Source organism: Arvicola amphibius, chromosome 10 (assembly GCF_903992535.2).
Source record: "Arvicola amphibius chromosome 10, mArvAmp1.2, whole genome shotgun sequence".
NCBI lineage: Eukaryota > Metazoa > Chordata > Mammalia > Rodentia > Cricetidae > Arvicola > Arvicola amphibius.
The window spans coordinates 79292662-79317801 of record NC_052056.1 but is presented as its reverse complement, the minus strand read 5'-3'; the positions used below and the strand labels follow the sequence as shown (position 1 = coordinate 79317801).

Here is a 25140-nt window from a genome sequence, read left to right as displayed (position 1 = left end):
AGGCAAAAGAGGAAAGCCAGTAAGCAGCACCTCTCCATGGCCTCTGCATCAGCTCCTGCCTCCAGGTTCTTGCCCTGTTTGAGTTCCTGCCCTGACTTCCTTCAGAGATGTGGAAATGTATGCTAAATAAACCCTTTCCTCTCCAGCTTGCTTTTGGTCATGTTGTTTCATCATAGCAATAGACTCTGACTAGGACAGGAAACCTACCTCATAGCTGCCACGCAGAAGAGGTGAGTTAAAATGTCAAGCACATACACGTTAGTTGCTATTGCTGACATCACACCCACACCAACAACTGTTTTTGCATATGTACAGAGTTTTAACATGATGTCCAGGCTAGACTTAAACTCCTAATTTCCTACTTTAACTTCCCCTATGCTGGAACTACAGGTTCCTGCAGCATCTTGCCTATACTTATCTACTTACATTCTTTTCTTGTCTATTTATTGTATTTTTTTGCCTTCATAGTCTGGCCTTAAATATAGCTCATGCTCCCCCCTGCACCAAGGGTTTTTCTCTATTTGTTTGTTTATTATGTATACCCACTCCAGAAGGGGGTACCAGATCTCATTATGGATGGTTATGAGCCACTATGTGGTTGTTGGGAATTAAACTCAGGACCTCTGGAAGAACAGTCAGTGCTCTTAATCTCTGAGCCATCTCTCCAGCCTGCGACAGAGTTTCTTTGTACAGCTTTGGAGACTGTCCTGGAACTCGCTCTGTAAACCAGGGTGGCCTTGAACTCACAGAAATCCACCTGTCTCTGTCTCCCAAATGCTGGGATTAAAGGTGTGTGACATCACTACCCAGCGTAGCCCATGCTCTTGATCCTCCCAACTACTAAAGCAGTAGTTCTCAGCCTGTGGGTTGTGACCCCTTTGGGGGTCAATCGCCTACCAAATATCCTGCACATCAGATACATCCATAACAGCAGCAAAATTATAGCTACGAAGTAGCAATGAAATAATTTTTTGGTTTGGGGGAACATCACCACAACATGAGGAATTGCATTAAAGGGCTGTAGCATTAGAAGGTTGAGGACCACTATATTAAGGTCTTATGGGTATATTCCAACATTCCTGGCTCCTTTCCCCCTCAACACAATCTCAGTACTTTAACTCTTACATTTTTCTTTTCTTACTCCACCATCACAATAGTGGTAACTATACTACTTTTAGACTAAACTATACTGTCTATTTCTCCCCCTGCCCCTGAGGATGAAACTCAGGACCTTGACCATACTAGATAAATACTCTCCTGAGCTATACCCCCCAGCCCTTTTTTTTTGTTTCATACTGTTCCAACCCACAAAACAATCTTACCTAAGTTTCTTCTCCAGTGTACTTCCTATCATAGAAGCCCTTACTCTACTTGCACACATAGATGAATTACACTTATTTCTCACGGCCAGGCATGGTGGTGCACACCTTTGATCTCACAGGATCTCTGTGAGTTTGAGGTCAGCCTGGTCTACCGAGTTAGTTCTAGGACAGCCAGGGATACTCAGAGAGATACTTGTCTCAAAAAAACAAGACAAAACAAAAAATACCGATTTCTTACCATTCCAACTTGAGACCCCAAGAATTCTCTCCTTTCTAACTCCACAATGACCTCTACTCCCACAATCTGCAACATGCACACCTGGCCCCTCTTTCCAACAATGGCCATTTCTCATTGTCACTCCTCGGAGCTCCTAAAGGTAAGCTCGGACCAACTACCTAGCAGCCCCATGGTCTGAAGGGAAGGACTGGTGTCTCCTTGTGCTGAAACTATGGTGACCAATCTGTAACAGGCCACAGAAGGAAGTATTTCCTGGGCTGATATGAAACCATGGTATCAATTGTGTCCTCAAGGAAAATGGTCCACAAAGACCATTCTAATCAATGGACCTAAATTCCAGTAAGTGAAAAAGCTATGCTAGGGATATTAAAAACCCAAGAGACCTTTAATCCCAGAATAAGGAGGCAGAGACAGGTGGATTTCTGTAGTTCTAGACCAGATAGGGTTACAAGGAAAGACCCTACATGAAAAAATAAAACAAGTTTAAAAAGTTATATTTTGAGGGCTGGGTATAGCTCAGGGGTAAGAACATACACAGGCCCTGGGTGGCATCCCCAGCACCAGACAAATCCTCAGTCTGCAACTCACTGACCATTATTGTTTTGTATCATCAGAGAGTAACAATGTTAACAGAGCAAGTTTACAACAATAAATAAAAGTGCTTTAAATCTCAGAGTTACAGACTGTGGTAGTTTAAGAAACATTCCGTATTGACTCAGGAATCTGAACACAATCCTCTATTGGTGATGCTGTTTGGAGAAGTTATGAGGAGGTACAGCCTTCAGGAGGAAATATGTCACTGGGGACAGGCTTTGAGATTGCAAAGCCTCGCACCTTCGAGATCATTCTCTCTCCTTCAAGCTTGTGAAGAAAGATGTAATTTCTGACTGGGTGTGGTGGTGCATGCCTTCAATCCCAGCACTCAAAGGCAGGCAGATATCTGTGAGTTCAAGAACAACCTGGTCTACATAGCCCTGAGATAGTCAGAGCTATGTAGAGAGACTTTGTCTCAAAAAAGAAAAAAGAAAAAAAGTTGATTTCTCAGCTTCTTGCTCTGCTGTTATGCCTCCCTTCTATGACAGACCCTTATTCCTCTGGAACAGTATCAAAATTAAATCTTTTTCCTTAAGTTGCCTTTGGTCATGGTGTGTTATCAGAGCAACAAAAAATAACTAATACAAAGCTACATCAGGAAGAGCATTCCAAATAAAATGTACTTACTTTTTAAAGATGACAAGCCACTGGTTCCACCAAAAAGAGAGCGGGTGGCAGAGCTGCCAGACCCCCCTGGAGGTGGGACCAGCATCACCAAGTATGTGCCACAAGTATACATGGGTGTCTTCCGCAGCATTTTCAGAGGAAGGCCACAGCTAGTATTTGCTGGAGAAGGGAATGAATGAAAATGTTTAGTAAAAGTATTTTGCATAGATTTAGATATAATGAAGGAGTCCAAACTGAAACAAAGTTAGGCCATGATTAGAAACGGGGAATTGGAGATGGCTCAGTGATTATGAACACAGGCTGTAATTCCCAACTCCTATGGAGCAGCTCACAACTGTCTGTGATTCTAGTTCCAAGGGATCTGAATTCCTCTTCTAGCTTCTGAGGGTACTTGGCACACAAGTGGTGGTGAACAGACATGCGTGTAGGGGAAACAAACACCCATCACATGGAACACTGTCCCAAAGGTGTTACCAATGTCCAGTATGCCTTATGACTCTAAAAATCTAAGAATGAATGTTTACATGGAATAAGTCTCAAAACAGAATTCCTGTTGTCATTTAACTGGGAATTGATACTTTCTCCTCTCTGTCTCTCTGTCTCTGTCTCTCCCTCTCTCCCCCTCTCCTTTCCCCCTCTCTTTTCTCCCTTCTCTCCCCCTCTCCCCCTCTCCCTCTCCCCCTCCTCCCCCCCCCCTCTCTGTGTAACACTCCTGGCATCCTGAAAATTACTTTGTAGACCAGGCTGGCCTAGAACTCAGAGATCTGTCTGCCTCTGCCTATGGGATTAAAAGCACACCGGGCTCCTATTGTTTTTAATTTTATAGAAAACAGTTTTTGAAACAATGTATCATTGGGTGGCCTGGAACTCAAATATAATCACTTGACTCTGATCCCTGAGTGCCCAGTTTAAAACAAAACCTTCCTAAGTCTGTGATGTCACATTCATTGCAAACAGCTATGGATACAACATCAACCAAAACCTCTAGCTACTCAGGGCCTTCAGAACATTTCTCACATAATAATTTTAAACCTGCATGGCTTATATAGTATCCATTATATATACATTTCTTACTCTTTTGGGGGCGGGGGGGGGGGAGTCACTGACATAAGATACCATCAACAGAATAATTATTGTTTCTAGTCAGGAGATATGGAATGCACATCATCTCCCCAGCATCCAGGCACTAGTAGAGTGACTTAAGGACTATAGCTGAGCTCAGTGAAGAACAATGACATCAGCAAGAAGTACACTAGAGCTTTGGGAAGCTGTCAGGCTACAAAACACAACTAATTATTCATAGTCTCAACAGAGAGAAAATCATTCTTGGGGTTTAGATTAGAAGAATATGTAAAATGAAACCTATTCTTTCTCTTTTTTAACTCTTATATTTTAATTTGCCCAGAAAGAAAAGACAGTGGATGTCCTGGCGATGGAGTGACAGGTGACAGTGTGGGTGCTAGGAACCTAACTCTAGTTTTCTCAAAGTGCAGCAAGGAAACCTAATCTTTCTGATATTTTGAATACTTCTGGTTCAAACAGCTCCATTTTTAAAAAGAACATAAGCTCTCAACAAATATATTCTTTATTTAGAACAATTTCTGTGGTAATGAAAATACAAAAATGTAATGAGTGGAAAACTTCAGAGACTTTGCAGCTTACTAAGTTTGCCGAAGTGTTTTCACAGACTTACTGACAGAAAATATGTTTTGGCTTGTCACAGAAAAAAACTCCACATTTTAAAAATTATTTTTACTTTCATTATTTGATGAGTGGGGTAATATGCATACTTGCATGTGTGTGTGTTAAGTCTGTATATCCACGAATATGGAGGCCTGAAGTCAACTTCAGGTGATATAACTAAGGAGTTGTCAACTTTGTTTTTGTTGTTTCTGTTTTGAGGCAAGGTCTCATTTATTGCCTTGGCTGGCCTGGAACTAACTATGTAGAACAAGCTAGCCTTGAACTCACAGAAATCTGCATCCCTAGTCCTGGAAATACAAGAGTGTACCTCTATAATCAGATTTTTTTTTAAATGCTAGGAGCAAATTCAGGTCCTCACGCATGCTTTGCATAAACTTTACTAACTAAACTACCACTCTAGCTCCAAAGCTAGATTTTGTGAATGTTCAATTAATCACAGACCCATAGGAACTAGAACTAGTAGATTTTCAGTGTAGTAGCACGTTAATGAACACAAAAACTTATATAAAGGTACAAAAACCACATTTTGAGTAAAGAGCAGTTTTCAGAAAAAATCTAAATGTTTGTTGTTGAGGTTTTTTTATTTTGTGTGTGTGGTTTTCAGACAGGATTTCTCTGTAGCTGAGGCGGCCTCATTTTCCCAAGTGCCGGGACAACAGGGATGAGCAGTCACACCCTACTAACAATTCTAAATATAGTACTGCCTTCTGAGGTCTAGATGGTTCTGCGATTAAGAGTCATTGTTGCTCTTCCAAAAGATCCAGGTTCAATTCTAGTATCCTCATGATGGATTACAACAATCTGTAACATCTGTAACTCCAGGTCCTGGAGATCCAATACTCTCTTCTGGTATTCATGGGCCAGAAGACACAAGTGTAGTACACAGAAATACATGCAAGCAAAACATACATACACATAAAATAAATACATACACCCAACAGCTGGGTATGGTAGTGTGGAAGAGAGAGGGAATCGGGTGCTAGAGGCGGCCTTGGCACATGAAATCACAGTGGAGCACTTGCAAAGCTGGAAAGTAGCTTTTTTTTTTTTTTTCGTTAAACAAAGAAAACAGATTCACTAAGTATACTGAAAAGAATTTGGTAGGCAGTGAGGTAGGAATAAATACATCAAGATTTTAGCCTGTCATGAAAGTGCCTACTTTTTGGGTGTCTTCTTTACATTTATTTACTATGTGCATGTATGTGTACATATGGTGGTCAGAATACAATTCTGTGGAGTCGTTTCTCTGTTTTCACCTTTTACATGCAATCCAGGGACCAATCTCAGGTCGTCAGCCTTGACCACAAATACCTTTACCCAATGAGCCATCTTGCAACCCCCAAAACATTTACTTAGGAAAAAGAACTGTTTTGTGCAAAGCATCTCCTTTAATTAAAATGGTTTAACCCATGATAAAGCAAGCATTAACAGAATACTCACATTGATACCACAGAGGCCTTGGCAACAAGATATTGTCCTTACAGTCTAATATGAACAATGAAGTATTTACTGAGCAGCCTCATACTTTTTTTTAATAAAAGCTTTTTGGTTTTTTAAGACAGAGTCTCTCTGTGTAGCCCTGGCTGTCCTAGAACTTGCTCTGTAGCCCAGGCTGGCCTAGAACTCACAGAGATTCACCTGCCTCTGCCTCCTAAGTAATGGGAGTAAAGGAGTGCACCACCATCGCCCAGCTTTTCTTTCCAGTATTTCAAACAATGAAAGGATTAAAGCAGAGACTCAAAATTCATTTTAGCTCAAATTCGGATACTCTTTTTTGGGGGGGTACAGTGAGGTAATCTCACATAGCCCAAGCTTGCCTCCCACTCATGACTCCCCTGCCTTAATTTCCTAAGGGCTAAGGCTGCAGGTGTGTACTGATGAGGCTAGCTGCATTTACAAATCTTTCCTGACCGTGATGGTGGAGAGACAACTACAGGCGAGGCAGAACTGTTACAGGGCTCACACCCTATACACAGCCCAGACCCACTGGTCACTGCAGGGGAGACGCAGAGAAGGTGGGCTCTGTGTGCTGCACTGAGGAGCTGCAGGCAGGTGGTCAGGAAGAGGCAAACACACCTGCTTGATCCTCCTTCAGGGTGTTGGAGATGGTGGAGCCAGTCAGGGCCGCCAGTGTTGCCGACGGGGAAGCTCTGTACCGAGACAGTCTGCTCAGGAGCATCTCATTAATGCTTTTGGCAGATTCACCCTCTTTTCTCATTAGGATTGTACGTTCCTGAAGCGGGCTGGCTACAAATACTCCATTTTCCACCTAATATTTAAAGAAAAAAAGAGAGAACCTGAAATGATGTTTCCATCCAGTTAGCAGATATCTTCTGAGACTACTTCTGTGACCAGAATGCTTACAAAGCATTTTCCAGCCACCTGAGCAAAGGCATCTTTCTATGCAAACCACTTCCATGCTCCAGAGGAGCTGCTTCAGACAGGGAAGGCTAAGCTCATTCTCAGAACTGTCATTTTTCATGGCAGCTCATATTCAAAGTGAAATCAGACAACATTAATATATTCTGCAAATTATTGTTGATTATAACCCTTATATTGAATTCCATAGGCAGCTGCTCACTAATTATGAGTCTTCTGGCAGGTATAAATGAAAGAGGAAAACAAATCAACTAGCCCTTGATCTGTTGCTGAGGACAACTGTGAAGTTAACATGGTTTGAAAATGTAACTGGTTGTTAAGACCTAACCACTCTTCCCACAGAGCCAGTTGCCTGGACATGGCAGAGCAATCCTGTAGCAAGCCAGCCACTCTGGCTAAAACACACAGCAAGCTTCAAGCGCACCTTGGCTGGCCTTCCAGTTCCCTAACTCAGCACGGACTTTTCCCCAGCAAAGTCCCTCAACAATGAGAATCTGACTCGCAACAAACCACCTACCTGCTTTCCTTCCCTCAATCTTTTCTTTTTTGAGACAGGATCTCATGTAGCCCAGGCTGGCCTCAAGTTCATATGCAGCCAAAGCTGGCCTTGGACTCTTGACGCTCTGTCTCTCAGTGCTGGGGTTACAGATCTAAATATCATGTCTCTGCCTTCTTTCTTTTTCAAAAATTTTCCTAGCTTTTCTCGTTGCTGAAGACTTAGATCACTTCCCAGGAACTTCTCTTCCTCCATTCTTCTCTAATTCAAGACCCTGGGTTCTCCCCTTGCTGACTTCCCAGGGAGAAGGATCTCTCTGAAGCCATTTGAGATTGCTCCCAGGTCCTGGCTTCTCTCTTCCCTCTCTCTTGCCTTTCTCCTGTCTTCTCTGTTTTCAAACACAGAACATTCCATTTGGATTCACTGTTGAATGACTCGGATCTGGGCAGTGAAATGGCTAGGAGGGAAAGGCCCTTGCTGCCATACCTGATGACATGAGAGCAATTTCTGGAAAACACACAGTAGAAGGAAAGAACCAATTTCTACAAGTTGTCCTGACTGCCACACACACACCACAGTATGTGTTACCTGAGTGGGTTTATGTGTGCATGTGTGTGTTTGAAAGAATGTGGGTTTTATTGCTCTTGTTTTGTTTGGTTTCCTAGATAGGCTGTCCTGGAACTCACCTGGCAGACCAGGCTGGCCTCAAACTCACAGAAATCCACCTGCCTCTCCTCCCAAATGCTGGGATTAAAGGTGTGCACCACCACCACCCAGCTTTAAAGAATGTGTCTTTAAAACAGACTTTGATCCATCTCAGGAGGCCTGTGTTAACCAATGCCCCTTGCAAACCCAGTCTCCTAGATATGAAGAGCCTCAGAAACCCATTCCACCTGGGAAGACTGCAAGCCTGGCCTGCTGCTGCAACGCCTGAAGACAAGAATGAGGGTACCAGGGCCAAGTCTTTAAAAGTCCACAGAAAGCCAAGCCAGGATCCAGAGGGTAAGGCTGACAACAAATGGCAGAGAAAGCACACAACTGTGAGGTGCTGTCCACAGACTCCAGGGCAGCTGCACACATGGTCACAGAGGGTAAGGGAAGGCTTTCTGGGGAGCCCCGGAATGCGGCTCCCTTTGCTTCCTGCTCCTCCTAGGTTTGGCCTCTTAACTTTGTACCATCTCATGAGTACCACTCTGGACAGACCACTGTAACCTAAGGACTGAATCACTCACCTTCCCCCTAACTCCCTTGCAGGTAGCCTTGGCCAGAGACCTTTGGAGTTTCTATTTTTTTTTTCTTTCTCATGGTTTATTTTTTTTTATATTTAAAAATTTCCATCTCCTTCCCTCCTCCTCCCCCTCCCTCCGCTCCTCCTCCCCCTTCCCGCCCCTCCTTCTCCCCCTTCCCTCCCCTTCCCTCCACCCATACCTCCCCTCCCTCCCTCTCAAGGCCAAGGAGCCATCAGGGTTCCCCACTCTATGCTAAGTCCAAGGTCCTCCCAACTCCCCCCAGGTCCAGGAAGGTGATCGGCCAAGCTGAGAAGGCTCCCAACAGAGCCCGTCCATGCAGAAGAATCAGAGCCCAGCGCCAATGTCCTTTGCTTCTCAGTCAGCCCCCGCTGTTGGCCACATTCAGAGAGACGGGTTTGGTCGCATGATCCATCAGTCCCATTCCAACTGGAGTTGGTGATCTCCCTTTAGTTCTGTCCCACCGTCTCCATGAGTGAACGCACCCCTCACGTTCATCAGGACCGTGAGGGAACCTCCAGCTGGCGACAGATGGGGAAGGTGACTGAGCCCCACATTGGAGCACTGGACTGAGCTCCCAAGGTCCTGATGAGGAGCAGAAGGAGCGAGTTTCTATTTTTATAGTCTCCATGGCATAGCCCTTCCCTGAACTGCTACTGTAAGCACTTACTTTGTATAAATAAGTAGAACCAAGAAGGACCCTGCCGGCTACTCTCCTGCCTCCTAGCTCTACATTTCTATTTATGGAAACCATTGCCTTTGGTATCTAAGACCTCAGCTGGAACACTGTACCCAAATTTCCCAGGGCTGACTCAATCCCATCATTCAGATCTCAGATAGCAATCAACTCACAGAAGCCTTCCCTGCTTGCCCATCAGTGTGCCCACCACCCACAACTGAGCACATTCCACTGTTCTGCTCCTGCACATGCTCATCTCTCTGAAATGACACAGTTACTCATTCGTGGCTTGTCCTAGAATGCCAGCTGCCTGGGAGAAAGTGGTTACCACAACCTCCTCAGTGCTGGGGAAACATTCCCCATAGGCCCTCCCTCACATGCAGCTCCAGTCTCTGTGGGAACACCTCACTTTCTCTACTGCTTCTGTCTTAAGCTATGTTCCCCTTATCTCACTGCTCCCACCCCTGCCTCTAGCATTTCTACTTAAATCGCCTTTTGTCCCCTAAAATTTAACACATCTACTTCTTACTGCATTATTTTACCCCCACGCTCATGCTCTATTTATTTATGCTACACAACTCTAAATATAACCCTGTAAAAGCATTCAAGACAAAAATCGATCTCATTAAGCCTGGCATTCAAAAGCATTACCCATCTGGTCCTATGAGGAAATCAATAGCTAATGTAAAACAGTCTCTTACTGCACTCAGTGCTCTGCAAACTGAGATGACAAAGCACCAGAGCAGTAGGAGGAACAGGTTTAGGGCATGAGTACTAAATCTGTATAACCTCAGTGATGGGGTGACTATACTCTGAATCAAGAAACCACCTTCTTGTGGACTTCAGCTGCACCCCCTTGCAAAAGGGTTATCCCTTGAGTATGTTAACAGTTTATAATCCCTCATGGAGGAGTAGGGAGTATCAGAGGACCCTCACTTGAAATTCCAGCCACTCCCTACCACCTGTTGTATGCATCTCTGTATCAACTACACATGGCCTTGGGGAAGGGCTACAGTATATATAGACCAGGGAAGAGTTGGAAAGAGAGTTGCCCTCTCTGGAGTTGCAAGGAAAGTCCTGGTGGGAGCTCTCCCGTCCCCATAAATTAACAGCTCATTTATAAGTCTGTAAGGAACCCTAATAAACTCACTGCTTCTGAAGTTTGGCAACACCATGCAGTTCAGAGAGGTGCATGACTACTAACCTCAAAAGGAGAGTACAGCTGGGAGCAGTGAGTAGTAGCACAGTTAGCAGTGACAAGGGGCTTCTCTCCCAGTCCAGGCCTCTGGCCAGCTCTAGCCAGTCTTTTACTGCTACTTAGTAAATTTGCCAAACACCAAAAGTCACTTTAAAACAAACATAAACCCTGGACTTGAGAGATGCCTCAGTCGTTAAAAGCACTTGGTTCCCACCATCTACTTAGGGCGGCTCACAACTGTAATTCTAGCTCCAGGAGATCTAATGCCCCTGGCCTCTGTGGGCACTGGCACTCATGTACACAGACACGTAATTAAATATAAAATCTTTTTTTTTGTTTTTTTTTTTGTTTGTTTTGTTTTGTTTTGTTTTTCGAGACAGGGTTTCTCTGCAGCTTTTTTAGAGCCTGTCCTGGAACTAGCTCTTGTAGACCAGGCTGGTCTCGAACTCACAGAGATCCACCTGCCTCTGCCTCCCGAGTGCTGGGATTAAAGGCGTGCGCCACCACCGCCCGGCTAAAATCTTTTTTAAAGTACCATAAATTCACATCCTGTCCTGTTTAAGCCCTTTGTTGACTTCCCAGCTACACTCATGATACTGAAATGGCCCAGTCAGTAAAGACGTTTGGTGTCAAGCCTGAGGAATGCAACTCCCAAAAGCTGTCTTCTGACCTCTATATTCATGCCATGGCAAGTGCTTCCCCTAACATGCAAACAAATGAAGGTATTTAAACAATCCAGGCTGCTTCAGCCTGGCCCTCTATCACCATGTTCCCAGTGACCATGGCCTGTCCCCTCTTGGATGCTACACTGGCCTTCTACTGCAGGCCTTGTATACTTGCTGTCCCCTCCTTGCAGACTGTCCATCATCAAGGTGCCAAGTCCCAAAAAATCCTTTGGTCCCAAGCAAACTGCTCACCTTGCCTATTAGAAAGGGCCCTACCAGGCACCTAAGACACAGGAGGCCATGTCCTCTCCCACTGCCCTACTTTCTTTCCTCCCAGCATTTAACAGCAGCTGTGTTTATGTTTTTTCTTCCCCTTTTCTTAATTAACTCCCATGCTCCTACACAAGCCAGTGAAGACAAAATTTCACCAACCAGCTACCCAGACAAAGCAATATAGTAATTACTCATTGGCAAATGCTTTTAATCCAGCACCCTCGGAGCAGAGGCAAGCTTGGTCTACATAGAAAGACCCTGCCTTAAAGAGGAAAACAACCACAAAAGGCTCGGGTGAATAAAGATGGGTAGCTCACTTATCCAGATCACAGTTGTAGGAACTCTCTCTTAGGGAGAAGGGAGAGAGACCCAGGACTTGAGGAGAGAGAACAAGAGGGGTAAGGTGCCACTGAGTCAGACCACGAGAAGCAGCAGCAGCATATGGTTACAGGAACAAGAGACCTCCAGGACAAAACAAGCAGGACCTAAAAAGAGTGTTCTGAGAGGTACAGAGTGACAGGAGTCCCCAGCAGGAGCTCAAGGCAGGCTGCTGTGCGGGCAGTTCTGTAGCCTCAAAGGTTGAAATTCTAAGGATCTGGAGTTTGAGGAGGCCTGTATCCCCTGAGCATAATGATGTATCCTGTATGCCCACACAATTGAGTTCCCCCACTCCGAACTTGACTATATTACTGTTGCACATAACATGAGGTTCAGGAGCATGATGAGTATTCAGCTACCTAAAGAACTCCTTCCTGTAAATCAGCCACCATGAGACCCTGCTTCAGTTGGAACTACTGCATAATGGTGAGGGACCCTAGGGATGAGTGGCCACCTTCAATGTCACAATCCAGTCAGGCTCCCGGCCGAGTGAAGCTGACTTTACTGGTATAATGGCTGCTGTGCCACAGGCAGAAGAAGAGCCGCACATTGCCACTGCAGGAAGTCGCTTGAGATGGCCAGTTATGTAGGATGCCCTTTTCACTCCCTCCCACTTCTCTCCACTTACTCCTTCCTTTTATTCTTTCTTTTTTCTTTCTTTTTTTTTTGTTTTTTTTTGTTTTTTTGTTTTTGTTTTTCGAGACAGGGTTTCTCTGCAGCTTTGGAGCCTGTCCTGGAACTAGCTCTTGTAGACCAGGCTGGCCTCGAACTCACAGAGATCCGCCTGCCTCTGCCTCCCGAGTGCTGGGATTAAAGGCGTGCGCCACCACCACCCGGCTTTCTCTTTTTTTCTTTCGGAGTGAGCTGGTTAGTTTTTTGTCAACCTGACATAGGTAGGTAGTCTTGGAGGAGAGCTCCTCAAACTAAGAAAATGCCCCTATAAGATTGGCCTGTAGGCATTTTCTTTCTTTCCTTCTTTTTTTTTTTTTTGTTTGTTTTGTGTTTCTGGTTTTGGGGGTTTGTTTTGTTTTTTGTTTTTGAGACAGGGTCTCTCTCTCTCTCTCTCTATATATATATATATATATATATATACATATATATATGTGTGTATATATATATATATATATATATATATATAGTCCTTGCTATCTTGGAACTCACTATTAGACCAGGCTGGCCTTGAATTGACAGAGATCACCTGCCTTTGCTTCCTGGAGTGCTGGAATTAAAGGTGAGTGCAAATTTCCTGGATTAATTATTGGTGGGGGAGGGTTCAGCCTACTGTGAGTGGTGCTACCATGGGTCCTGGGCTGTATAGGAAAGCAGACTGAGCAAGCCATGGAGAGCAAGAAAGTAAGCAGCTTCCTCCATGAGCTCTCTTTCAGTTCCTGCCTCCAGACTCCTGCCCTGACCTCCCTGAATAGTAAACTATATCCTTAAGCTAAAATAAAGTCTCTCCTCTACAAACTGTTTTTGATCATGATGTTTATCACAGCAATAGGACCTAACTAATACAATGTGTTTCTATGGGTATGTATGTGTGTGTCATGACACTTGCTGGGAGGTCAGAGGACAACTTGTGGAAGTCATTCTCTCCTTCTACCATATGGGTCCTGGAGATTGAACTCAAGTGTTCAGGCTTGGTGGCAGGTTCCCTGACTTACTGAGCCGTCTCACTTATATTCCATCTCTTACATCATACACCTGTCTTCCTATAATGGTTAATCATTGTAAAAGGCATTTCATTACAAGTCATTTTAAAAGACAAGCCATTTAGTTAAATCCTACTGACAGTTTATCTACTTGAGTTATGAACCTCCAGTTTCTGGAACAGGTTCTGGTTGGGAAGCCAGCTTGAGCACCTGAAGCAGAGAGTCATATACCAAATGAGGAAGAAGAGCAGCTAGAACAGAAGGAAGAGGTCTTGGAAACAAGTTGTTGCTCATGATTGCTTGGAGGATGGGCATACAAGGTCAGGAAGGGACGGTCGGTGAGAAGATGTGCTCTGCATTTCCACAGGAAGGTGAGCAGTTTCTGCCACAGTGTATAGATTAATTACGTCACACACAACTACAAGCTTGAGTAAAGTGAAGGCTGTTAGACCACTAACAACAAAAGTAAGCAGCTGCTAGACTAGGAAAGAGCCGTGCGGTGGTGTGATGTGTGCACCTCAAGAAGATTCAAGGGAGAATGGAAAGCCTGGCATGGTGGCATACCTCTTGAATTCCAGTACACAGGAGGCAAAGGCAGAAATATCTACGTAAGTTTGAGGACAGCCAGGGCTACACAGTGAGACCCCATCTCAAAGACAAAATAGAAATAAAAGAAAGAAGGAACAAGCCAAGCATGGTGGCTCAGCTACGAATCCCAGCACTCAAGTCAGGAAGATTGCGAATCTTAAAACAGGACCTGTAAGATGCCTCAACAGGTACAGGTGTTGTCAACTCAAGTCAGTGGAAGGAGAACTGACAACACAAAGCACAAAGCTTACTTCTTTGAGTCAGATCTCCCCCAAATGATTCAAAGGTCTCTTTCAGCCTAAAGCAGACTCCCCTCCCCAGTATTTGCTTTCTGCTATAAACAGCAAGGCTGTTTCAGCTGTCCCAGCACTTCCAGCAGGTGTGGTCTTTTACTGCATAACCAGATACAAAACACAGCTTTGTGTTGTCTTCACAGTCGGTTTATACTTTGGGAATCAGTTTCCCATGGGTTGTGAAAATATGTCTCTACTTTTGCATCGAGAAACCTACTGACTAAGCCTAGTCTTTTCCAAATTCCTCATCATTTAATATATATGTGTGTTTTATTTCTAGAAACTTCAAAATTCTCACTTTATTTTGAATAATCTAAAATTTTACAATAATGTACCATGGTGTAGGCATTTTCCATTCTTGTATCAGATATCTATTAATCTAACAATCCATACCATTCATTATGAAATCTCTCTTTTAGTTTTTTTAAGCCATATGATAGTGGCATATGCCTTTAATTCCAGTACTACAGAGGCAAAGACAGGCGCCCTGGCCTCCAGAGTGAGTTCCAGGACAGCCAGGAACACACAAAGAAACCCTGTCACGAAAAACAAAACAAAAGCAAAATTATTCTTGCATGTATATATATACTACATCTGTGCAGTGCCCAAGGAGGCCAGAAGAGGGCATTGGATCCCCAGAAACTGGAGTTTAAATGATTGTGAGCTACCATGTAGGTACTGGGAACTGGAGGTGACCATGTGGGAGGAACTGCAGTTGGCAATAGAGCTTATGGAGTACAGCTCACCAGTTAGCACAACTAAACCCTGTCCGGGTGGGGACGGGGGGTTGACTCCAGTGTGGTTGTTGAGTGGAAGAATCCCACTGTATCAAGTATAGTGTGATTGTTTCATGAGAAAATCCCATTCCTCACTGGGTAATTTACTTGTAGATCATAACGATGATTTTTATAGAACAATGACGCTTAGTTGGATCAATGATTTAAAGATACAAGTGCTTAAGACAGTTAGTGAAGATGATTAGGGAATTGGTTTAGGTTGCTGACAATTGCTTCAATGAGAGAGATATAAAAAAGAAATAAGATTAGAAAACACTACCCTTTTGCTATGTGAGACTTGATGAGAATAAAAAAATGAGATCAAGAAAGTTTCACACATTATAGATAGATCCACAGATTCTGCCTGTGGAAAAACAGGCTTATGATCCAAAAAGGCAATTATGTCCTATACCCAAGGTTAGGTATTAGTTCCTAGGTCATATAGCTTACAGATTTAATCACAGGATTCAGAGTGCCCTCTGAAAAAACAAAGTTGTGAAAGGAAATTAAATGATTCTATTGTGTGTAAAGAAAAAGGGAAGGGCTGGAGAGATGGCTCAGTGGTTAAGAGCACTGCCTGCTTTTCCAAAGTCCAAAGTTCCAAAGTCCAAAAGTCCCAGCAACCACATGGTGGTTTACAACCACCTGGAATGAGATCTGGTGCCCTCTTCTGGCCTTCGGGCATACATGCAGGCAAACTACTGTGGAAGGAAGGAAGGAAGGAAGGAAGGAAGGAAGGAAGGAAGGAAGGAAGGAAGGAAGGAAGAAAAAACAGATTGGTTAGCTAGACCACTATGTGTATGGTTTTGTAGAGTAGAACAGGGTAAGAATTTGCTATACTGTAACTCAAACTGCTGCCCGCCAGTACAAAGGAATTGGCTAAAATATACTTGGCTTGCTTTAAACTTTCTTAATCAATAATAAAAGAATCATTTCCTTCCGATGAAGATGTTATGGTGGGAAAAAAAAACACAAGGGAAAATTAACTACATGTGGGCCTCTAAGAAAAATATGTAATGTGATCATAGTGTGATTTCCTCTTTTGTAAAGATTTTAATTTGTTTTTAGAAAATTAGCAATTTGTGATTGTGAGGTGATCTTTTTGTGTAGAAATTTCTGTCTTAGATGGTATAAAAAATAGGAGAAAATTAAGACAAGTAATTAAGTTTTGCTTCCTTGAATAACTCTCCTGTGTGTTCAATTGCCAACTCCATATCTCCTCTCCAGCTTCTCTGACCCGCTGGAGCTGGACTCCAGAAAGAAACCAAACTCTACTGCCCTCGAAGAACAGTCAGTGCTCTTAACCACTGAGCTATCTATCCAGTCCCCTCTTCGTTCTTCCTTTTTTACACATGGCCTTGCTGTGTAGCACAAATTACCCTTAAGCTCATTATGTAGCACAGGCTGGCCTCAAGTACATGATCCTCTTTGTTCCAGTCTTCCCAGTCACCTGGCTTTCCCAAGTTTCACACCTGGCAAGCTACACTGGTTTTCTCACTGCTTAAAATCATCACTTATTTTCTTAGTTGATTATGAGTAATCCTTTATTTCCCCACTACTATCACCTGAATCTACTTAACTGCCCTGCAGCCAGAACTCAAGCTCCACTTGATCAGGAGGAGCCCTGTGTACCTTGACCATTTTCCCACCCACATGTAGAATACTATTGGCTCACAGTGAGTATTCAGTTGACATCCAATACCTTCTCATAGCTTCAACTATGACACCCCAGGTGTTTATTTCTGCCCATAGAGCTGTTCTTGCTATTTCTTGCATAAGCCTACAAGTATTTCTGCTAAGACTCTCTTGCAATGCATACAGTAATGATACCTCCTCTCGTGGCCAGATTACTCTGCAGAAAGCAATGATCCACTGACCCCATATAACCCTAAACCACAAGTGTCCAAGGACATGCAGTAAGAAGACCAGTGCTGGCGAAACTGACACACTTTAGGTGCTAGAAGGGTTGCAAGCTCTTTGTATATGAACCTGAAATAAAAGCAAAATATATTTTTCTGAAATGATACAAAATGGGAGTTAAACTCACCACAAGTTCAAAAGTGTCCATGAAGACAGAATGTCCCTTTGGGGTTTTCTCATTCAGACTGGCAGGAGACCAGATCCAGTAGAAGTAAGTACCATCCGAGGAGAGGTGCACAGTGCTCATGGTACTGCCTGTGGGGAGGGGACTGGCTGGCATGGGCACGGTCTGGCACACCTGGACAGGAAAGAAGGCCCTTCATTAGAGGGATGCAAAGATTCTGTTTGTTTGCTTGTTTTTAAGATTTATTTATTTATTATGTATACAATGTTAGGTCTGCATGTATGCCTGCTGGCCAGAAGAGGGCACCAGATCTCATTATAGATGGTTGGGAGCCACCATGTGGTGCTGACAATTGAACTCAGGACCTCTGGAAGAGCAGCCAGTGCTCTTAACCTCTGAGCCATCTCTTCAGCCTCATGCTGGCCACTTCTATGGACTGCAGTCTCCACTGGACCAAGTACACCTAGCGTTTAACACTGGAAAGGACTGAACAGTCCTTGTTTTGTTTTTCAAGACAGAGTCTCACTATGTAGCTCTAATTGTCTGGGAACTCACTCTGTAGACCAGGCTGGGTTTTGAAATCACAAAAGATTTGCCTGCCTCTGCCCAAGTGCTGGGATTAAAAGTGTGAGCCACCACACCTAACATAGGATGAAGAAATTGTAATCTGACGTGACAGCTCATTGCCACTTTGTACTCCAAAAGGAAAATTCATTAGGTTTCTCATCAGAACAAAACTGTTATTTATACCCATGAATAACAAATAAATTAGTAAGAGCGTAAAAGTTCATAAAACAGACCATAAAATAAATATGAACAGTCAAGCAACAAATGAAAACAGACTTTAATTCAAGTCACATTTTGATAGAAACATATTTCCTAAATCTTTTGAATCTGCTATGCATGTATGTTGTAACATTGAAAACAAAATATAAAAAGCAGGCATGCTTATAATCCCAGAATCACCTGAAGGTAGGGTTAGGAATTTAAGGTTATCTGTAGCTACCCAGTGAATTCAAGACCAGCTTGGGTTACATGAGATTGTTTTGGGGCGTGAGGGGAAATGTCTTTAAGCAACATATGATGGCACACTCCTATTAATCCAGCAATTCAGAAGCTGAAGCAGGAAGACTCTACCATGAAACAGACACACACATGCACACATATTCACATGGGGATGGGGTGAAGTAAGTCAGCATGAAGTTCTAAATAAGTAATATCTTGAAAAATCCTCTTAGTATATAAATTTCAAAACATAAGCCATATCTAACAGCTAGGAACCACACACTTATGTCCAAAGCATCTAAGAGCCTACTTAAAAGTGACTTAATAAATACGAAGGGGGTATGGGGAAGACAGCAGAAGGAAGTTAAAAGGAAAAGCAGAGAAAGGGTAGAAAGGAAATGGAGAAAAGAAAAAAGAAAGCCCCTGGTACTAATGGACAACACTGGTTCCAGACACATTATTATTATTGCTGCCAGAAAGTAAGTAGCGCTTAAAATGAGAGGAAATGATAGCCAATAAAGATGTCTAGGTTTTAAAAAAAAATCCAAACCAGGCCGGGTGGTGTACGCTTTTAATTCCAGCACTCAGGAGGCAAAGGCAGGAGGATCTCTGAGTTCAAGGCCAGCCTGATCTACAGAGTGAGTTCCAGGTCAGCCAGGGCTACACAGAAACCCTGTCTTAGGGAGGAAAAATAAACAAACAAATAAGTAAATAAACAAACCTAAGAAAGAAAATTCAAAAATAGAAGAACTGAAAACTCAAATAAAAGCCACTAGAGCTATTACAAATAATGCTGCTATGAAGATAGATGAGCATATGCTTTTGTTGTATGATTGGGCATCTCTTGGGTAGATTCCCAAGAGTGGAATTGCTGGGTCCTGGGGTAGGTTGATCCCGAATTTCCTGAGAAACCGCCACACTGCTTTCCAAAGTGGTTGCACAAGTTTGCATTCCCACCAGCAATGGATGAGTGTACCCCTTACCCCACAACCTCTCCAGCAAAGGTTATTATTGGTGTTTTGGATTTTAGCCAATCTGACAGGTGTAAGATGATATCTCAAAGTTGTTTTGATTTGCATTTCCCTGATAGCTAGGGAGGTTGAGCATGACCTTAAGTGTCTTTTGGCCATTCGAACTTCTTCTGTTGAGAATTCTCTGTTCAATTCAGCACCCCATTTTTTAATTGGGTTAATTGGCATTTTGCCGTCTAGACTCTTGAGTTCCTTATATATTTTAGAGATCAGACCTTTGTCAGTTGCAGGGTTGGTGAAGATCTTTTCCCAGTCAGTAGGCTGCCTTTGTGTCTTAGTGACAATGTCCTTTGCTTTACAGAAGCTGCTCAACTTCAGGAGGTCCCATTTATTCAATGTTGCCCTTAAAGTCTGTGCAGCTGGGGTTATGCGTAGGAAACGGTTCCCTGTGCCCATTTGTTGTAGAGTACTTCCCACTTTCTCCTCTATCAAGCTCAATGTGTTCAAATTAATATTGAGGTCTTTAATCCATTTGGACTTGAGTTTTGTGCATGGTGATAGATATGGATCTACTTTCATTCTTCTACAGGTTGACATCCAGTTATGCCAGCACCATTTGTTGAAGATGCCCTCTTTCTTCCATTGTGTACTTTTGGCTCCTTTATCAAAAATCAGGTGTTCATAGGTTTGTGGTTTAAGATCCGGGTCTTCTATACGATTCCATTGGTCAACTTCTCTGTTTTTATGCCAATACCAAGCTGTTTTCAATACTGTAGCTTTGTAATAGAGTTTGAAGTCAGGGATGGTAATGCCTCCAGAAGAACCTTTATTGTATAAGATTTTTTTGGCTATCCTGGGTTTCTTGTTTTTCCATATAAAGTTGATTATTGTCCTCTCAATCTCTGTGAAGAATTTTAATGGGACCTTGATTGGGATTGCATTGAATCTATAGATTGCTTTTGGCAGAATTGCCATTTTTACTATGTTGATCCTCCCAATCCACGAGCAGGGGAGATCCTTCCATTTTCTGGTATCCTCTTCAATTTCTTTCTTCAAAGACTTAAAGTTCTTGTCAAATAAATCCTTCACTTCCTTGGTTAGAGATACTCCCAGATATCTTATGCTATTTGTGGCTATTGTGAAAGGTGATACTTCTCTGATTTCCCTCTCTGCTTCCTTATCCTTTGTGTATAAAAGGGCGACTGATTTTTTGGAGTTGATCTTGTAACCTGCCACGTTACTGAAGGAGTTTATCAGCTGTAGGAGTTCTTTGGTGGAGTTTTTGGGGTCGCTTATGTATACTATCATATCATCTGCAAATAATGAAAGTTTAACTTCTTCCTTTCCAAATTGAATCCCCTTGATTCCCTTATGTTGTCTTATTGCTATTGCTAGAACTTCAAGCACTATATTGAAGAGATAAGGAGAGAGTGGACAGCCTTGTCGTGTTCCTGAATTTAGTGGGATAGCCTTGAGTTTCTCTCCATTTAATTTGATGTTAGCTGTCGGCTTGCTGTAAATAGCTTTTATTATATTTAGGAATGACCCTTGTATCCCTAATCTCTCCAAGACCTTTATCATAAAAGGGTGCTGAATTTTGTCAAATGCTTTTTCAGCATCTAATGAGATGACCATATGGTTTTTTTCCTTCAGATTATTTATATGATGGATTACATTGATAGATTTTCGTATGTTGAACCAACCCTGCATCTCTGGGATGAAGCCTACTTGATCGTAATGGATAATTTTTCTAATGTGTTCTTGGATTCGGTTTGCCAGTATTTTATTGAGAATTTTTGCATCAATGTTCATGAGTGAGATTGGCCTGTAATTCTCTTTCTTGGTTGAGTCTTTGTGTGGTTTAGGTATCAGGGTAACTGTAGCTTCATAGAAGGAATTTGGCAGTGACTCTTGCGTTTCTATATTATGAAATACCTTAAGGAGTATAGGTATTAGGTCTTCTTGGAAGTTCTGGTAGAATTCCGCATTGAAACCATCTGGTCCTGGGCTCTTTTTGGTAGGGAGGTTTCTGATAACAGTTTCTAATTCTTCGCGACTTACAGGACGATTTAGAGCATTTACCTGGTCCTGGTTTAACTTTGGTATTTATCTAAAAAACTGTCCATTTCTTTTACATTTTCCAATTTTGTGGCATACAGGCTTTTGTAGTAAGATCTAATGATTCTCTGAATTTCCTCTGTGTCTGTGGTTATGTCCCCCTTTTCATTTCTGATCTTATTAATTTGCGTGTTCTCCCTCTGCTGTTTGATTAGTTTGGCTAAGGGTTTGTCAATCTTGTTGATTTTCTCCAAGCATATGCTCATCTATCTTCATAGCAGCATTATTTGTAATAGCCAGATCCTGGAAACAACCTAGATGCCCTTCAGTGGAAGAATGGATGAAGAAACTGTGGAATATATACATGCTAGAATACTACTCAGCGGTAAAAAACAATGACATCTTGAATTTTGCAGGCAAATGGATGGAAATAGAAAACACTATTCTGAGTAAGGTAACCCAGACCCATAAAGATGAACATGGGATGTACTCACTCATAGTCGGTTTCTAGCCATAATTAAAGGACATTGAGCCTATAAATTTGGGATCCTTGAGAGGATAATAAGAAGGTGAACTCCCAAAAAAAGATATAGTAATCCTCCTGGATATTGGAGGTAGACACGATCGCCCGGCAAAATTGGGAACTTGAGGGTTGGGCAAGACTGGGCCAAGGGAAGATGGGGAGAGAAAAGTGTGAAGGGGAGAACGGGGGGAGCTCGGAGGAATGGGGTGCTTGGGATATAGGAAGGGTGGATATGGGAGCAGGGAAGCATATATCTTAATTTAAGGAGCTACCTGAGGGTTGTCAAGAGACTTGACCCTAGAGGGGTTCCCAGGTTTTCAGGGAGACGCCCCCAGTTAGTTCCTTGGGCAGCTGAGGAGAGGGAGCCTGAAAAGGCCAGTTCCTATAGCCATACTGATGAATTTCTTGCATATCACCATAGAACCTCCATCTGACGATAGATGAAGAAAATGACAGAGCCCCACATTGGAGCACCGGACTGAGCCCCCAAGGTCCGGATGAGGAGCAGAAGGAGAGAGAACATGAGAAAGAAAGTCAGGACCGTGAGGGAACCTCCATCTGGCGACAGATGGGGAAGGTGACTGAGCCCCACATTGGCGCACTGGACTGAGCTCCCAAGGTCCTGATGAGGAGCAGAAGGAGCGAGAACATGAGGGAGAAAGTCAGGAACGAGAGGGGAAAGAAGAAGAAGCAATGAAGCCAACGAGATTTCACTTGGCTATTGGAAGGTTGAGAATGTTGCTGAATTTCCCAGGAGTCTGTGCACACGACCAAGTTGCCAGTGTCTTAACTACTGGAATTGTCAGGTTCACCCCAGTCGTGTTCATTGTGAAGGCACCAGGCTATTGGTGAATATCAGCATCAGCATCATTTGTTGACAGAGTTCCTACTGATTGTGCCACGTATTTGAAGAACCTCCACCTGATGATAGATGAAGAAAATGACAGAGCCCCACACTGGAGCACTGAACTGAGCTCCCAAGGTCCTGATGAGGAGCAGAAGGAGAGAGAACATGAGAAAGAAAGTCAGGACCGTGAGGGGTGCGTTCACTCATGGAGACGGTGGGACAGAACTAATGGGAGATCACCAACTCCAGTTGGAATGGGACTGATGGATCATGCAACCAAACCCGTCTCTCTGAATGTGGCCAACAGCGGGGGCTGACTGAGAAGCAAAGGACAACGGCTCTGGGCTCTGATTCTTCTGCATGGACGGGCTCTGTGGGAGCCTTCTCAGCTTGGCCGATCACCTTCCTGGACCTGGGGGGAGTTGGGAGGACCTTGGTCTTAGCATAGAGTGGGGAACCCTGATGGCTCCTTGGCCTTGAGAGGGAGGGAGGGGAGGTATGGGTGGAGGGGAGGGGAGGGAAGGGGGAGAAGGAGGGGAGGGAAGGGGGAGGAGGAGGGGAGGGAAGGGGGAGGAGGAGATGGAAATTTTTAAATATAAAAAAAATAAACCATGAGGAAAAAAAAAAAACAAAAAAAAAAAAAAAAGAAAAAAAAAAAAAAGCCACTAGAGCAAAAGCAAACCATGCTTGCTGACTGGTGTGGTGCACATGTCTGTGCTCCCAGGATGGTTCAGGAATCATCCTCAGCTACACAGGGAGTTTAAGACCAGCTGAGGCTAAAAAACAAGTCTGGGCATGTGGGTGTTATGCCAAAATCCGCAAAGTCCCCGCAAAAGTCAACAAGGAGACCGAGTCCCGTATGTAAAAGCAAAGAGCCTTTATTATAATCAAGTTTGCAAATTTGGTCCCTCTGCATGTCCAACGTATTGGAGTAAATGGAGAGCCCCGAGCTCAGCTAGAGTTGGATTTTTATAGTAGTAAAGGTGGAGGTTTCTGAGGGGTTTCTGAGGTTCAGGACCTCTGATTGGCTGACATTTGTGTAAGGGTGTCCTGGTGAGTGTGTACTGGGAGGAGGTCACATCTACAGCAGTTGGAACGTTAGGCATTTCCTTTGGATGGTCTGTTTTGGGGTGGTGCTAGGTTCCTCCCGCTACCAGGCATTGCCTCAGGGTAAACTACTGAGACTCAGGCCTCCTTTTAGGCAGGTGATAATGGTTGGAAGTAAAGAACTTCCTTTGGGTGATCTGTCCACACTTAGCTTATCGTGGCTGACCCCAACAATGGACAGGTGGTTCAGAGAGCACAGTGCAAATGTGACCACCTGAGCTGGAGCTTCAGGACCCAGAGAAAACCAACCCCTCTAGTCTGAGAGATAACTGTGGCATGAATACACCACACACACAGCTGCCATGCTGGGCAACTCCAGCTCCAGGGGTATGATGTCCTCTTTAGGCCTCCATTGGCACCTGTACTCACAGGGTACATTCACACAGACACAACAGACACATACAAATAATAATTTTAAACAAAAAAATTAAAAATCATAAGGACACATCCATGGGCAAGATGGCAAGCTGGTCCAGTGACTAAAGCCACTTGGTACCAAGTCTGACTACCTGAGTTCCATCCCTAGTACGCACAGGATGGAAGGAAAAGATGGACTCCCAGAAACAAGTGTCTTCCCCCCAAAAATGAATAATTAAATGCAATGATACAGATAAAAATAGCTATAAAATTGTTTAAATAAAAACATTCATTCAAATAGAAATAAATAACGAACAAATAAATGTGAAGACAAAAAGCGTATTCAGTCAAATCACCAAAAAAAGCCCAGAGGATAACAACAGACAGGGGCTGTGCAGGGTGTGTTTGTGCCTGTGTATACTGGCTGATATTACTTCTGCTTCCAAGACACAGACAGCACGGTGCTCTGCTACTCACCTGGAGGGTATTCTGGTCTAGGACCTGAAAAAGGGAGTGGGGTTTATTGTCAAAAGACACAGGGCGATGGAGGAGGTGGCCACTGCCATATGCCACCCATCCTGGTTCCAGCTCCTCATTGCGGCAGTACACAAACCCTCTGGAAGACAAGAGATACGGTGAAATCACAGGCTCCATCTACAGCCCTACATGGACTACTTGGGTCTACACAAATACAAACATTTCTGACCTAATTCTTTTAAATGACTAGGCAAATAGCTAAGAGAAAATGAGCACATTTTTGCTTTGTTTTGTTGTTGCTTTGGTGGTTTTTTTATTCTTGTTTTTGTTTTTTTTGTTTTTGTTTTTTCGAGACAGGCAATCTCTGTAGCTTTTGACAAGGCTGGCCTTGAACTCACAGAGAGATCTGCCTGCCTATGCCTTCCAAAGGCTAGGATTAAAGGCGGGCACCACCACTTGTTAAGGAGCAAGTTTTATATTAACATCAGAACTAACAAATTACAACAAACATTTAATTTCCCATAATTATGAAGGAAGGAGAAAAAAAATCAGAGAATCTGACTGACTAAATATATCTCAATTAAAAACATCTCAACCATAGTTAGACAGAAGTCACAAAACTTATATCTCAAATGAAAGTCA

The 25140-nt window shown here is 43.3% G+C and overlaps 1 protein-coding gene across 9 annotated transcripts in view; it reads right to left on the bottom strand.

Annotated features, from left to right (window-relative positions):
• Hectd4 (HECT domain E3 ubiquitin protein ligase 4) overlaps window positions 1-25140 on the bottom strand; it is a 188671-nt gene that overhangs the window by 112397 nt on the left and 51134 nt on the right. For all 9 annotated transcript variants that reach the window (XM_038345151.2, XM_038345152.2, XM_038345153.2 and 6 more), the window contains exons 6-9: window positions 24499-24637; window positions 17157-17327; window positions 6562-6754; window positions 2782-2940 (exon numbers count right to left, since the gene is read on the bottom strand). In XM_038345151.2, the coding sequence (XP_038201079.1) occupies window positions 2782-2940; window positions 6562-6754; window positions 17157-17327; window positions 24499-24637 (662 nt within the window). The remainder of the gene's footprint in view (window positions 1-2781; window positions 2941-6561; window positions 6755-17156; window positions 17328-24498; window positions 24638-25140) is intronic.